Source organism: Myxocyprinus asiaticus, chromosome 5 (assembly GCF_019703515.2).
Source record: "Myxocyprinus asiaticus isolate MX2 ecotype Aquarium Trade chromosome 5, UBuf_Myxa_2, whole genome shotgun sequence".
Classification (NCBI taxonomy): Eukaryota; Metazoa; Chordata; class Actinopteri; order Cypriniformes; family Catostomidae; genus Myxocyprinus; species Myxocyprinus asiaticus.
In genome coordinates this window covers 54,699,302-54,716,045 of record NC_059348.1, presented here as the reverse complement: position 1 = coordinate 54,716,045, position 16,744 = coordinate 54,699,302, and the positions used below count along the sequence as shown (strand labels likewise).

Genomic DNA, 16,744 nt, shown 5'->3' with positions numbered 1-16,744 from the left:
AACACCGAAATCTCAAAAACGGTTGGTCAAGATTACAATCAAACATATTTCAAATCAGCAATAAAATCAGACAATACTGGAATCATAAATTGTGATTCTTTAACCTCATATTACGCTATAAAACGTAATTTTCCCGGCTTGTATAGCTAATGCGCATGCACGCTCTAGAGTTGATTGACAGGTGATGTCTGTATCTAAAATGTGATTGGCTCTTTTACCTGTAAGGCGGGACGTCTTTCTACATCTGTTGACCGGTCCAATTTCTCCCAATCATTTTAACAGAAGTGGCACGTCTCTACTAAATAAACTCTGAAGAAGTTCCGTGAACCTTTGCATTTTCCGATCGGACGTTTATTTCATTTAAAAGCAGCACGTACTGGTAAAATGCAAAAAATCTTGTTTTAATACAGCGGTTGATTGACAGGTAGCTACTTTCACCCAAGAATTCATTGGTTTCACCGGACTTGCGCTTGGGGAGTCAAAAATATAATTAAGCCTATCTACTGTCATGTATATACCATTATAATGGATGCAATGCCCCTGAATGTACTTATAAGTACATATAACATTTAAACAAGTATGACAAAACAGATCATGACGGAAATATTACAACTCAGTCCGTCAAAGTGACGGATAAATATTTTTTCTAGCGCAACCTCTGCACTGGAGCAGAGACTATTTAGCAGAGATGGGCCACTTCTATTTAAAATTAATGAGAGAAATTGGAGCGCCCCACTAGAGCACAACAGTGACCGACCACTTTTACAGCCACCTTCATTCTTCCATAGACTTTTAATAAAATCCTTCATAAAAGAGTTGAGACATGAACCAAACCAACCAGCTCTGAGGTGAATCACAACATCACAATCTTTATTTTGAAATCGGACATAAAGACAAAGAAACAAGGACGTAGTTATGGTTTTTCATGAGGGCACGGACTACAATCCCATGATGCATTGCGAATTATATCGTTGAATAAAGACGATGGGAATATATAAAACTACTTGTATTAGATTGTTAATTAGAAGTATAGAAGCAATATCTCTTACGTTTATTGCAAAATATTCCGATATGTACAAACATTAAACGTAGTTTAAGGGTGAAGGGAGACCGACTCGATTACGTCATTCACAGTGCGTCATGAGTGCGCGCGAGGTCGCTACGAGCCACGTTTCGCGGGTTTCGTTGGATGCGGTTCTCTGATTGGTCGATCTTTTCTGATGCACCATGGGTAATGTAGTTGTTTACCATGAAGTCCGCGATCAAACACGATTTTTAAACAATTAAGTTGAGATTAAGCAGACTGATGGCTTCAATGGAAGCATATACCATCGATGAACAACCTCGGCGCTCATGATGTCTTTAAACGCTTACAAACTGTCGTTGAAAATCAATTCGTCTATGCCTATGGGATAAATTAATGCAATTTCATTTAGGGGTGAACTGTCCCTTTAAATGTGGTTTCTGTGCCTATAGTTTCTAAATAAAAACAGCCCAAAAATAAAATGTAACCGATGCCAACATTGTTCAACACACGTTATCGCAGAAAATGCAGTTTAGCGTTTCATGATCCTTTAAGGAATTTTCATGGTCTGCAACAGGAAAACCTTAATGTTTTTTTTTTATTTTTAACTCAAGACAACAGGCTGAAGGTCTGTGCCAAGCTTTGTAGATGCAACATATAAACCCTTAAGTGTTTGTGGTCTTGGAACTGGAATACAAAAATAAAAATGTTACAATATTAAATTACTGTGCAGAATAACTCAAATACATCTTAAAAAGGAATATTCCGGGTTCAATACAAGTTCAGCTCAGCATTTGTGGCATAACGTTGATTACCACAAAAATACATCAACCAGTCTCTCCTTTTCTTAATGATTGAAGTGCTGTCAATTGAGGTTATAATGAGCCCGTAATATTTCATTAATACAATGGCAGGAGCAAGCAGAGGATAAATGATTCTCCAGTAAGCAACAAACTTATTTTCCATTTTTATTATTATTTTTCATTTTGATTTACATATTCCACTTTATATTTTTGTTGTGTCATGGTGCTGTAGTTTGTGCCCTGGACAGTCCGGTCCCTCTCTTTTACTCTGTGGGAAGAAATAAATGAGTGCAGGAGGGACGGGAATGACAAACAGGAATTAGAACAAGAGATGGGTAGAGGAGGCTACAGGGGGAGAAGTGTCGATCTGCCGATTATAACTTGTCGAGGAAGTTGTCGAGTGCTGGGATGCCCTCTTTCAGGCCCTTGCGTTTACGCGTCTCAGCGACGATCTGGCATGGTTTGGAGGCAGGGTCTTTGGGGTCTCCCTGCAGGATCTGCCAATGGTCAAACACACACTGAGGGAACGCCTGACCACCGGTGTTAGAGCGCAGGTCAGCTGTGAAACCTAAAACACAGAACACAAGATTGAGTCGATTTCAAGATATGCCATTTATTAGGACTTTGACCAAAACTGGCCCATATTTACTTCCATAAAAAACATGTGCCTACTGATGCATCATGTCATTACAACATCCTCTTTGAATAAAAACTCAATCGCTCGTAAGCCAGAAACAGACATCTTGTACTTCACTGTTGTGATGTCATGTTAAAAATCTAAATGGTAGCTGACCAGTTACATGGAGCACTTTTAGCTCTTCAATGTTTCACCCAAGAATAAATGTAAAAAAAACAAAAAAACACCTCAATTAAAAATGACAGTACTCGGCAACTGGCATTTCACCCACCCCTTAGCGCAGCCAGATCTCAACAGAAATAAGAAATCTGGTCTGGAAAAACAAACTCAAAATAAGCCACTTGCCTCAAAATAAGTGAAAATAAGCAATTATTTTTTCCCGTGTAGTGTATTTATCAGCATAGAAATCATAAGCAATTAATTAACAGTCAAGTATAAATTTTATTTAGTTAAAACCCGGCAGCATCAAATCTGTATTAATGCATCATATCTAAGAGTAATTCAGTGAAGACTTGTATACTTTGTACTTCTAATAATGTTTTCCTTGTATCTGGAAAAGTCATGCATGTACATGTACAAAACCTGAACAAGATATGCCTTTCATAAAAAGCCAAATTGTTAAAAATGACTATTTTACAACTTCTCGCACTCTTTTCTCCCCAATTTGGAATGCCCAATTCCCAATGCGCTCGAAGTCCTCGTGGTGGTGTAGTGACTCTGCTCAATCCAGGTGGTGGAGGACAAATCTCAGTTTCCTCCGCATCCGAGACAGTCAATCTGTGCATCTCATCACATGGCTTGAGCGCGTTACCATGGCGACGTAGCGCGTGTGAAGGCTTCACAGCATTCTCACAGCATCCGCACACAACACCACGCCCCCCACATTATACAATAATGTATAATTATAGTGACCACGAGGAGGTTACCCCATGTGACTCTACCCTCCCTGGCAACCGGGCCAATTTGGTTGCTTAGGAAGCCTGACTGGTCACTCAGCAACTTCAGTCTTGAGGGATCCTCCCTCCCATTTTTCCATTTTCGTCAAATGCAACAGAACACCTAACTACAAGCTGGTTACACCCACATAACATTAATTTGGCAGACAAACTTATAAATATTATAAAACAGTTTCAGTTAATATTTCTGCACTACTCATGGCAAATTCTTCTGCCTTTGAGACAGTTCCCAGATGGTTATACTGCATGAAATGTTTTACTTTAAGTCTCAGAATATAACCAAAATGGCATTTGAACTCAATTGAAAAACATGTTTAGCATAGAATACACTTAAAGTTTGCATGTGAATTGCATTTGTATTTTTGAATTTAATAAAGGGTCTCATTGACCCATAAACCAGAGCCAGCTTGTTTTAAAAGCTTCAAAATGCCCTTGAAAATCAAATACAGGTGGGCAAATAATGCCCATTAAATGGAACGGTTCATTTCTGACACTGATGAGCAACTGTGTTACAGGCTACAAACAGTTCAAGTTGTCCATCATAATAACAGCAATTTGTTTTGTGGCTAGTTACTCCAACATGAAGTGTGTTCCAGTCAGCAAGACTTACCGAAAGACTCGTTGACAGGCAGGTAGGCCTTGACGACAAATATGGGTGTGCCCATGACCTGAGACTCTTCAAACACGTGGCCTCGTTTCCTGTTCAAGACGCCGTAGATGCCACCAACCACCTGCTCTGGGCACTGCAGGAGGAAAGTACACACTCGATCAGGAATCATTTGAGTCGATGATTTTACAGGTATCCACAACAGTGAGCGAAACATTGAAGTCTCACCTGAATCTCCACCAGGTAAACGGGCTCCATGAGTCTGGGCTCGGCGGTGAGCTGACAGGCGTACAGAACTCTACGAGCTGTGGGAATGATCTGACCGCCACCACGATGGATGGCGTCTGTGTGGAGGGTCACATCGTGGACGTCGAAACGGACGGCACGCATGTTCTCCTCGCACAGCACACCCTGAGGAGAGATGACAATTAAGTGAAACATGATTATAAACTTACACCTTGCAATAAACTTGATGTCTTATGTCACAAGATTGGTTGGGACACTTCGAAATACCCAGTACACACTGGGCTTTAAAATTCGTTCAGCATCTGAAGGTCTCAGATATTAGTGGTAATGTTATCGATCATTACATCAGAGTGGTGCATGATCTCTCATCATAGACCAAACAGAACTTGACTTCAACCACATCAACAAATCACAATAATTTGGGAGTCCTTAGCTTCCCACTTCAAAGCTTTACAACAGAAGTAAAAAAAGTTCCTATAATTCTCACCTCTTTAGTTGCCCACTGGAATCCAGCCACAACACTGTCCTTGATCTCATTCAGGTACTGCACTCCCTTTGTCACATCCACCAGCATGTTGGGTCCGGTTCCGTCAGGTCCGAAGCACCAGATCTTTCGGGCTTCGGTCACCTCCCACTCGTATTTGTCAGCCAGGTAACGGGCGCGGGTCTTGAGCTCCTGACGAGCGGTCACTTCACCCTTGTCAATGTCTTCGGCGAGGCCGTCGGGGAACGGTTTGGCCTTCATGTACAGACGGTTGTGCTTGTTAGGAGACTTGGACAAACACATCTGGTCTGATTCTGCGCTCACCGTCTCCCTGTACGACACAACTGGGTCCGATTTCTGTTGGAGAACGAGATGAGACATGCATAAGTGTTTATAGAGTAGTATTATTTCCAGCTGTAGGAAGCATGTGCATCTGGTGTATTCTATAAACACAAGGTTAAAAGCATTGGCGTTCGAAATTCAATGTAACTTTAATTTTTTTTTTAATATTTCTCATTTAAATTAATGAATTTACATAATTTTTGTACAAAAAGAACATTAACTGTTTGTAATATTTTCATTAACTTAAAATATCATGAATTATATTTAAAGTTGATTTATATTACAAAAGCACGTTAAAAGTACACTAATATTCGCATTCATTTTTTAAAAATGGATTCATATTAAAGACTTACAAAACTAAGTACGTTAAACACACATTAACTGTTCTCATAATTTGCCAATTTAAATTACATTTTTTTTGACAAAAATAAAAAATAAACACATTTAAGTACACATTAACATTTGTAATATTTTCAATAATTTAATAACTGATTTATAACTATATACACAAGTACACCGTTTGGTAATATTTTCAAAATATTAGATAATTATATTTCTAAATGATTTTACACAAATTACAAAACTAAGTACACAAACGAATATTTTCATTTAAAATGTATAAATGATATTTTAAAATTTTATTTGCAAAACTCAGGGTACGTTTACACAACAGCGATGTACTAAAAACGGAAACGTTTTTCCTTTGCGTTTTGAAAAGTTTCGCGTACAGACGACAAACGTTGTCAAAACGATGCCCGTTCACACGGATCAGCGAAAATGACTAAACGCTGTATTATGCATGCCAGGCCAGTAGTTGGCGATGTCTGCGCACATAAGCATTCTTCCACAGAGCGGTGAACACAAACAATGAACATGGCGATCGTTGTTCGTAGTAGTGATGCAGTAAATCTACACTGAGTTCGACTCTTCTCCAGCAATCTTGATCAGCACAAACACAGTCCTGTAGTCCGCCATTGTAGTTTTGAATGTCTCGCGTGTGCCTATAGACTGAACTCTCAAGATTATTCAATAAACTCTGCTCATTTTTACAATCACTTCATCTCCTGCCTTCTGTATTCCCCCGCTGACTCTTGGGCTGGTAGGAGAGTTAAGTTAACATAAGCTGTTGATGTTGACTGGTTTTGGATATCAGACAGAACTCTGATATATGGAAATTTTCTGACGGAGAGAGAGGTCTCGTGTACACTGGATCTAACATGCATTTTCACTGCCTCATGTTTTCATATTCTAAGCATATCATTGAATACATGGCATCACATCTCTAACGGCATCGATTTCAAAAACCTGCACTTTGAAACCAGTTTTCAAAAGTTTGCGTTTTCAGGCCCCAAAACGCCATTGTCGTGTAAACGGCGCCTAAGTGTACGTTAAAAGTACAAATCAACTTTGTAATATCAATTATAAGTATCTATAATAATTGACAACACTTAGTTAAGAAGACACAACAGCAAAGTCTTTGACGATACTAAACATTCTTTAAGTTAGAAAACAAGAAAAATAGTTTAGTGTACACTTGAGAATGTTGTGTGAATCTGGTCCCTGATTGAACTTTGATCCATCACACTTTTTGCTGGATTTGTGACACACAGTGTGACATTTGCATTTGATCCGTTTTACAGTGTTCTCCATGTACAGATTAGTCTCACCTTGAGTGGAATGCAGGCATGGTCCTCTTCCAGATCTTTAAGGCAGATTTCCAGGTGAAGTTCTCCAGCTCCAGCGATGATGTGCTCTCCTGACTCCTCGATGATGCACTGCACCATGGGGTCAGACTTGGCCAGACGTTTAAGTCCCTCCACCAATTTGGGCAGGTCAGCTGGGTTTTTGGCCTCCACAGCCACTCTCACCACAGGACTCACGCTGAACTTCATCACACGCATGTTGTGGGCCTGCTCGAAGGTTGTGATGGTCCCGGTCTTCACCAAAAACTGGTCCACGCCGACCAAACCCACGATGTTACCGCATGGTACATCCTCGATGGGCTCGACGTAACGACCCATCATCAAAATGGTCCTACAAACAGACACGAGCAGGAAATAAGGTAAAAAAATAAGTTAAATGGTTTTTGCAAAGCATTATTTCTCTAGAAATCCACATTCAGTTCTGAAGTGTAAATCAGTGTTTCCATATCCTTTCAAATGACTCCCTTGATCCAAAATCCACTGAATATGCCCTGAGATTTTAATTAAGGTCTTATCTTTCAATTTTAGACCCCGTTTCCACCTGGTATTAAGATGTGTTTTTGGTGATCACATGTGGTCAGCGCTAAATACAGGTCTAAACGGGGTCCAAAATGTTTTGTGATCAGACTACAAAAACCACATACGTATGTGTTCGAAAACGCATCTGAACATCACGTTTGAAATGTGAATGCTAATCAGTCCTGTATGCATCCTGGCAACGCACACACACCTTAAGTGTCTGCATGTTGATTTCATGGACACTTATGAGAAACATGAACATCTGCAACTCGGGTTAATACATCTAATCCACTTAAGTAACGGACAATTCTGCTCAATTTATTGTGTGCTTGGGTTAAATTTCAGCTGCATCAGGGAGAAATAGCACACTTCTGACTTTGTTGGTTTATTATGCAGTAACACTGACAGAGTGACTGAATGTGGAATGGTGGTGTAGTGGACTAAAGCACAGAACTGGTAAGCAGAAGGTTGCCGGTTCAATCCCCACAGCTGCCACCACTGCCCTTGAGCAAGGCTCTTAACACCAGGCTGCTCTGGAGGGATTGTTCCTGTAATAAGCGCACTGTAAGTCGCTTTGGATAAGCGTCAGTGAAACAGAGTCCCTCCCCTCCAAATCCCATCACAAGTGGTCACAGGAGACGTTTAAACGACCAGGTGTAAACACAACGCGTCTCACCTGACCATGTGATCGGATCACCCGAGACGCATCTTAATACCAGGTGGAAAGGGGGTCATAAGATCAATAAACAGTTTATTGAACTCACAATTTGAGCATTAAATGTACATGCCTTTTCTATGGCTGAATAAGGATTTTCATGCATAATTGTTCAGATCAACTCGCAAATGAATAATTTAGGCAGGCAGACTTGTAAACAGTTTGTCCAATTCATTTTAAAAAAAACAGCAACTTAAGAGTGATTCTCACATATTGGACATCACAATGGCTTGCGACTGAAATTCTGTTCACAAGCTCACACAAACCATTCTAGGACAGATTTTTTTTTTTTACGTTTACTGGTTAGTCCTGATGCTCCATGACCGTGGAAACACTCCAAAAACCCTTTACTCATATTTTTCCTTTTACACATCAAAACCAATCAGTTTGACTCCGATTCACATGACTAAAAAAAAAAAAAAAAACTATGGATTTTTATATTTTGCATCATACTGCGAAGCATCTTTGCGTTTTTGAAAGGCACCATAAATAGGAAAAGTGATACCAAAATGAATGAATGACACTGGTATAAACCAAATTAAAGAGGACATTCTTGCTAATATGGTGCGAGTTGAGAGCTGCAGACCTCTGGATGGGTTTGAGGTAGAGATCCTCCTTTTTGCCAGGGGTGAAGTTTGGTCCCATGATGCGCACCTTCAGGCCAGTGGACACGATACCAGAGAACACACGGCCGAAAGCGTAGAAACGGCCCTTATCGGTGGTGGGCACCATTTTTGAGATGTACATCATGAGGGGTGCCTTCGGGTCACAGTTCTTAATACCTGTAAAGAATATAACAATTTAGCCATTTAAAAAAAAAAAAACAACTCATGACACTCAAATCAAATGACACAATCAGCAATATATGAAATCAACATTTATCTATGAAAGGGGTCATATCAGAAAAATGCAACCAACTGAGAGGTCAAAGTATCTTTTAAAAAGAGTGCTGTACCCATGGCAGCCTCATCATCGCCAGGTCCCTCGTAGAGCAGCTCGCAGCGGTATCTCTGGGCTGTGACGGGTGAGGGCAGGTGGATGGTGATCATCTGAAGCAGAGCTTCTCCAGCGGGCAGCCAGCGACGCATCACGGCCTTCAGCAGAGGCTTGCCTTCCTTTTCCTTGTCCTCACTGTCCAGCTTGATGTCCAGCTTTTCAATCAGTTTCGCAGTTTCCTCCTTCTTGAAGTTCATGATGGCATCAAACACCTGGAGACAGGACAGGAAATAAAACAAATCATTGTCACTTCAAAAAGTGACTTGATGCAGACACCATAAAACCAGGCTTCCACATTACAAGACGAAAACACATGGCATTGGGCTTGTAGGGACTTGGTGTGAGCCAGAAGCCTCTTACCTTGAAGATGGGGTCCAGGATGAGTTGAGCAAAGGTGCGGGGCAGTTTCTTGCCATCAGGGCCGTTGGCAGACTTGCTGAATTTACCAGTGGCTGGGTCAAAGAACCTGAATGAGCAGAATATGAGAGTTGAATGAAACCTGTGCGCAAGTGCATTGCTAAGTGCTTGTTATTCCAATTAAAAATACATTTTATAAACTTCATGTATTGAAGTATCAATACACTAGTAAACTATCTGCTAAATCGCAATTAATCAGCCAATATTTTATTGGAATATAGGCGGATTAACAAACATTCAGAACCAATGCGAGAGTTAATCTACCTTTGGCAACGGATAAACTTGACTATATAATGATTGATTGAATGCAAATACAGCACGACATTATTGGGCACCTGCTTTCTAGATATCAGCTACTGAAAAACATATCAACCACTAACCAAAACACAGCAGTTACAAAATTCCACAGGCTAAAATGTCCCAAACTGAATCTCACCTGTCACCCCACAGTTTCTTCATCATGTCCTCTACTTTCTTACAGCGTTCTGTTGCATTCAGCTGAGCTTCACCTTTGGCAGCAAACTTGGCAACGTACATCTCAGCAAACTGCTTGAGTGTGAAGGCCCAGCCGTGCAGACCAGAACCAAAACCAACGGTACCGATCACTGGGTCAATCTAAAACAGACACAAATGATGGTCAGATGTGTGTGACAGTGCAGTGAACTAAAAGAAATTATAACCAACATTGTTGCATTATACTACAGCTCTGTTTCAAAATTTAGTGAGCCGTCTAACTAAACAGCATTTCCAGACATCATGGGCTCGCTCAACTTTAAAGCCGTTCTAAACAGCAGGCAGCAAAATTTAAGTTGGCTTACAAGATCCCACGCTATGGCCAAAATCTAAACCAGTTATGCATGCATTTATGTAACAATGCAAAAACCTGTTATCTGAAAAGTCTGTATTATTTATCACCTCTAATAGCCAGTGCTGAAGCATTTTACAAATCAGAAATTAGCATAAATAATTCTGATTCAAAGTAATGGTACTGATTATCATTGTCTCATGTCTGCCAAACATGTTGAGTGATCCAAACATCATCTGCAGCCTGAAAATGAACTTTTGGGTGGATTTAAGGAGTGAATGCACTTAGCTGCATAGAGAGCTATAGGATGCTCCCTTGCTCCCTATTTAGTGAATGACTTAACCTCCAGTGTGCTGTCTGTCTGCACTGGTCTCAGAACAGTTTGAACATTTTTGTTCTCCATGTGACAAAGCCCAGTAAATATAGCATTTCTAAAGAAAATTAGAGCCATTGTAAACTATAGTGTTCAGTGTGAGTGGCGGTTCGTGAAAAAAAAAAAAAAAAAAAAAAAAAAAAAAAAAGCATATCAGATGAAACTAGAGACTCTAATCTTTTGACTCAATTAGGTTTCAATGTAAAAACTTAATTTGGTTTCTTGCCAAATGTAGTTTTGTTACCATTTCTCCCAAAGACAAACTTCACTGAGATCTGCACCATGTTGTTTTGTCACATGACTGTACATTGAAAATTGAACCTTTTACTGACAGCCCAGAGTCTTCTGAGCAGATCAGATGGTTTAAAAGAATTTAAATTATGCGTTACGTATAGAGAAGCCAAAATACAACGTCCACGGGGCTGCACGAGGTTAAAGTGTTTCAAATAAGCAATTTAAGCTCCATTACAGAGCAGATGCTGCCTTAAAAAGGTAACTGCATTTGTAGACAACACAGCTCACTAGATTTCAGAACAGAGCTTGAGAGTTTGTGCTGGTCTCCGATAATAGGGTTGGGTTATACATCAACACATCAGAGTGGTGCATGATTTCTCCTCATAGACCAGACAACAACGTCTTCAACTTCTGCTCACTTTAACTCCGACCCAAATGTATATTCTCACCATGATGTTACCCATGGGTCCAGCCTCATCCTCTCCATAGGTGGAGATGATCACGTTGACATTCTCCACGATGCGCTGGAAGGTTTGGTACAGCTCTTCAGGCTCCAACTGCAACTCCAGAAGGGCACGGTCCATCTTATTCATCATCAGCACTGGCTTGATGCGCTCAGCAATGGCCTGTCTCAGCACAGTCTCGGTCTGCACACACACACCTGAGAGAGAGCGCAAACACATGATGCATTTGAAGCACACTGGCTGGTAGCAGTCAATGACTTGCATTGCCTAGTTTTTGATTATGATGTTGGACTGGGCAAGAGGACAGTACATATACCACAAAACAGTAATAAAAAGTACAATTATTCAACATATAAACCTCATTTTCTCATTGAATTTCCAATGCAAATAATACTGCAGTATTCTTGTGATGTAAGATGTAATTCCACCTCCATAAGAGTAAGATGTGTAGCTAAAACAAAACTTTACCAGAGACACAATCCACCACAACCAGAGCTCCATCAGTGACACGCAGAGCTGCCGTGACCTCAGAGGAGAAGTCCACATGCCCGGGAGAGTCGATCAGGTTAATAAGGAAACCAGATCCATCCTTGCACTGCTTAATGAAGGCCAGGTCATTTTCAGACAGCTCGTAGTACATGGAGATGGCACTGTGAAAGAGGCAAAATAGAGGGCACTCAAAACAAGAGGTGCTTTGTGCATGTATAGTACCGGACAGTTTCTGGATGGCTTTTGTTTCTAGTTCACTTCTGATCCAGTGAGCTTACCCTGGATAACTGGCCATTTGATGGGATTAAACACCACAAAGCTACTCTGAAAAGTGCCGATGCTGCAGTTAAACAGCCTTTGCACTTGGGTACGAGACTCCCAACTGAACAGGTTTACAATAGGAGGGGGAATATTAAGGCACCTCATGACCCAGTTTGATTGATTCAGGGAGTCTCGATGCAATTACTAATGAAAACTCATGATGCATTTCTATTGTCCTGTGTAATAAATGCATCAGACCCTTTAGTCCTTTTGTGGACGTTTCGTTTTCTACGGCTGCATGCGTTTGACAGCAAATCTTCCAGAACTTAAAATAGGGATGCATCTGCAAATCAATAACCAGGCATACTTATGTTTCTTATTGCAGTCACATGATGGGCTGGTTTGAGAAATACTCAAACCAGCCCATCTGGCACCAACAATCATGCCACGGTCAAAATCGCCTCCATCACATTTTCTCCCCATTCTGATGGTTGAAGCTCCTGACCCGTAGCTGAATGATTTTATGCACTGCTTCCATACGATTGGCTGATCAGATAATCGCATGGATGATTGTTGGTGCCAGACGGGCTGGTTTGAGTATTTCTGGGATTTTCACACACAACAGTCTCTAGAATTTACTCAGAATGGAGCCAAAAACAAAAAACATCCAGTGAGCGCAGTTCTGCGGATGGAAACGCCTCGTTGATGAGAGAGGTCAATAGAGAATGGCCAGACTGGTTTGAACTGACAAAGTCTACGGTAACTCAGATAACCGCTCTTTACAACTGTGGCGAGAAGAATATCATCTCATCTGCTATTCTGAGATGCGGGTTGGCGCTATTTTGACAGCATGTGAGGGACCTACACAATATTAGACATGTGGTTTTAATGTTCTGGATGACCGGTGTATATTTGATAAATAAAATCATTAAACTATTATTTACGTGGATTTGATGGTAATGCAGCGCTCCTGCTCGTCTTTGCGTGTATCAGTGAAGCGGGTCTCTCCGGCACGGGCAGAAGCGATGATTCCAGCCTTGGACACCAGAGAGTCGGTCAGTGTTGATTTCCCATGATCCACGTGCGCAATCACGGACATATTACGGATGTTGGACTTTTTGTCCATGATGGCACGGATCTGGTCTACTGTAAAGTTCACCTGAGAAAGAGGAGGGACCATGAATTAACAGTGAACACAAACATACATGCTACTCACACAGATGAGTGAGATTTACACTTGACCAAGTTGCTATACAATGAACAACACCGTAGTAGAGTACTGGCAATGAAGTGCCATGTCTGCACACTCAAAAGACAAATTAAGCTTAAATTTAAGTAAAGTTAGACTTGAGACAATTTCACATTAAAATTCATACATTTCTGAATGTAAAATCAATGCAAATAACAGCGTTATTCTTCATGACTAAAATATATTAATTCCGTCAATCAGATACACTTGTTTTTAATCGGGCTTAATCATCTCAGCTGAATTAAACTCATCTCTATCATTTACCACCAAGGCAGGCATTATATTGTGGTGATCTATTATACCAGAGGTCTTCAAACTTGGATGAAGAGGACCCCCAAATATGACAATCACCTAATGAGGGACCTCCTCCTAAAATGTATAAACGCTCTATATTTTATTTAAAGACCAGAGAAAAACAAACAATGCAAGTATGATATTATAAAAGACAATTAAATTAATTACCCTTTATATTTATATTAAATTAGCTATTGTTTTACATCCAAAATAAATTAAAATATCTGTAGAAATACACCGATGTTTTGGACAATTATTAAACAAATATATACCATCGGTTTTTCATATCAGCAATGGCATTCTTATGATCACATAAGCATGAAAACGCTGATATGAAGAACAATTTTACTTATTACGTAATATATCGTGTTGTATTAAGTTCTGTGTAATAAAAAGATATACCAACCAAAATTAAATTTGTGATGAGTAAAAAGTATAAAATGCATAATATAAAGTCCAATCATATGTAAAATGGGAGTTCTGTTGTTTAGAACTGCAAAAATGTTTTAGAAGTGCAAAATAACCCTTTCCTCCCAATTTAAATCATTGTTATGGTTTTTTCCTGTACCGTCTCTTAATATTTTAGCCTGTATTTACTGTTAGAATAATAAGATGTATTTTTAAAATGCGTTAAATCTAATTAACGGAAGCAAAACAGTAATTTGATGGCAAAATATTTATTTCTTCTACCCTATAATTGAGTATGTTACTGTAGAACCCTGAACAGAAACAAATATATATTTTTGTATATTTATGAACTCTGAAATTTTCCACAGACCCCAGTTTGAAAACCCCTGCAAGTTGGTGACATCACCATACTTCTACAACATTCACATGAAATTCACTAAATTTCCACTCTAAGTTTTTGAAACATTATTCCAAATCATATTTTCAGTTCTGTTGGAGGCCTACACTTTGTTTGAGATTTCAAAACTGCCCTTAGCTTTAGCCAGTTTTCATAAACAGCATTATTATGCTGGTCCCTTATATATACACACACAATCATAACTTTTCTCCACATAGTTATTTCATCTTGAATAATAAGAATACAAACAAAAATCAAATCTCTTTCTTCGGGGAACTGGGTAGCTCAGCAAGTATTGACGCTGACTACCACACCTGGAGTTATTAGTTTGAATCCAGGGCGTGCTGAGTGACTCCAGCCAGGTCTCCTAAGCAACCAAATTGGCCCGGTTGCTAGGGAGGGTAGAGTCACATGGGGTAAACTCCTCGTGGTTGTGATTAATGATTCTCGCTCTCAATGGGGCGTGTGGTAAGTTGTGTGTGGATCGCGGAGAGTAGCATGAGCCTCCACATGCTGTGAGTCTCTGCGGTGTCATGCACAATGAGTCACGTGATAAGATGCACGGATTGACGGTCTCAGAAGCGGAGGCAACTGAGACTTGTCCTCCACCACCCGGATTGAGGTGAGTAACCGTGCCACCACGAGGACCTACTAAGTAGTGGGAATTGGGCATTCCAAATTGGAAGGAAAAAAAAAAAAAAGACTCATAATTGTTACCCTGTAAATTATAAACTAGCAAAAGTTTAATACTTTCAAGAAACAACTGACCACTTATTTCAGAATTGTGTTTATTGCAAATTGTTTTGGATTGATTTCAAATTTTGTAAAAAAGGAATTTATCCCCAAACTTCTATTAGCCAGAATTTGTTTTTGTGGTTATTTCTTGAAATTAGACTCTTCCCATGTTAAGTTTATAATTATTACTGCTCCTTGCAAAATCTTACATTTATAAAATATAAATCTTCAAAAGAAAATACCTTTTTTATTTTCAAAAAAAGTTGACATATTTTCCAAGTAATCCAATTGCTTGTAAGACACTACCATGATGTACCATATATAAGTTAATATAATATGCTTTAGTTCATTTTAAAATCTCATTTACTGTAACCCTCGCGATTCATTTTGTTTATCATATTTACCCTTGTAAACGTTTCATGTTTTATGTCTTGCGCAAAAAAAAAAAACTGAATTGCATTTTAAATCCCGAGTCCAGGCCCATTTAAACAGGTCACACACAAAGCCACGCATGAATCACGTTGAATGCCTCCTTATCACGGCCTACCGGAAGCAATGGCGGTAACAAAACGCCACCATGTGCGTGATGTGGCCGCACCGACTGCACATGCGTGTCAGAGAGCAACACGTGACCGATGTGTACCGGCGCGCGAGCACACCGACACCTGCCGTACACCACCCGGCAAACTGATAAAATCGCCTCACATCAAGGGAAAAACACAAGATAACGGATACTAGAACAAAGACATTCAAATAATGAGTTAAAAAAGGAACAATTAAATATTCTATATGAGATTTTCCTTTAGCACGCGATTGTTTCCACAATACGTGGCACAGGCCCGGTCTGACAGAACCAGAAAATTGTAAATAAACAGCTAAAATGCGGTAATAAGACTGTGTTTGAACTCATTTCGCTTATTAAGTGGTAAAACATTGACAATCCATTCGCAAACAGTAGTGAGGCATCTTTTACAAAAATGAGTCATGCCGCAGAACAGCCGCTGCCATTTTGTTTTGAGAGAACAGCTCGCCGGCCTTTTTCCGCATACATCTGGACCAAAATCCCGTTAAATCGGGAAATAATGGGTCAGAAAGCAACATCGCGTCCCTGCTTAACGGTTTCGAACACAACAACCCCGGTAATACGTACCATTTTGATGGATGTTTCGGGATTCACTCGGCACAAATATTAGAACAGAGAGCGTGCTGCCTTCCGCTGGTAGGGACAGGCAGAGAGAAGAGCGTGCTATAGCGAGGAGTGCTTTTATACTCAGGCGGAGGCCGCGAGCTCAGCGTGATGACGCAGGCAACTTTCCTTTTACGCTACTGAAAGAAAGCAGCTCCCCCTTTTTCCAAAGCAGACTGTGATGACGCGTTTCTGCCTTATTTAGCAGCGTAAATCTCGCAATTGTTTTTTTATATTATACATTTTTTAAATATTGAGTGTAAATTTATAACATTATGCTTTGTGTTACATTACCCTGGAATTAGTCTTAAAAAACGAATTACCACAGTTGCGAGGGGGGGTTTCTATTACAGCTGCTGAGTGACAGTAAATTTTGCATGTTCTCCCATTTTACTGTCTT

At 40.0% G+C, this 16,744-nt stretch overlaps 1 protein-coding gene across 1 annotated transcript; it reads right to left on the bottom strand.

Moving 5' to 3' along the window:
• Positions 1-1,979: 1,979 nt before the first annotated feature.
• Positions 1,980-16,462, bottom strand: LOC127441328 (elongation factor 2). Its single transcript, XM_051698614.1, has 13 exons — positions 16,309-16,462; positions 13,020-13,234; positions 11,794-11,975; positions 11,311-11,522; positions 9,886-10,064; positions 9,393-9,498; positions 8,992-9,244; positions 8,623-8,818; positions 6,767-7,133; positions 4,761-5,114; positions 4,256-4,438; positions 4,031-4,163; positions 1,980-2,395 (listed from the first exon to the last, which is right to left on the bottom strand). The coding sequence occupies exons 1-13, from the start codon at positions 16,309-16,311 to the stop codon at positions 2,202-2,204; spliced, it is 2,577 nt and encodes an 858-aa protein (XP_051554574.1). The 5' UTR covers positions 16,312-16,462; the 3' UTR covers positions 1,980-2,201.
• Positions 16,463-16,744: the final 282 nt, after the last annotated feature.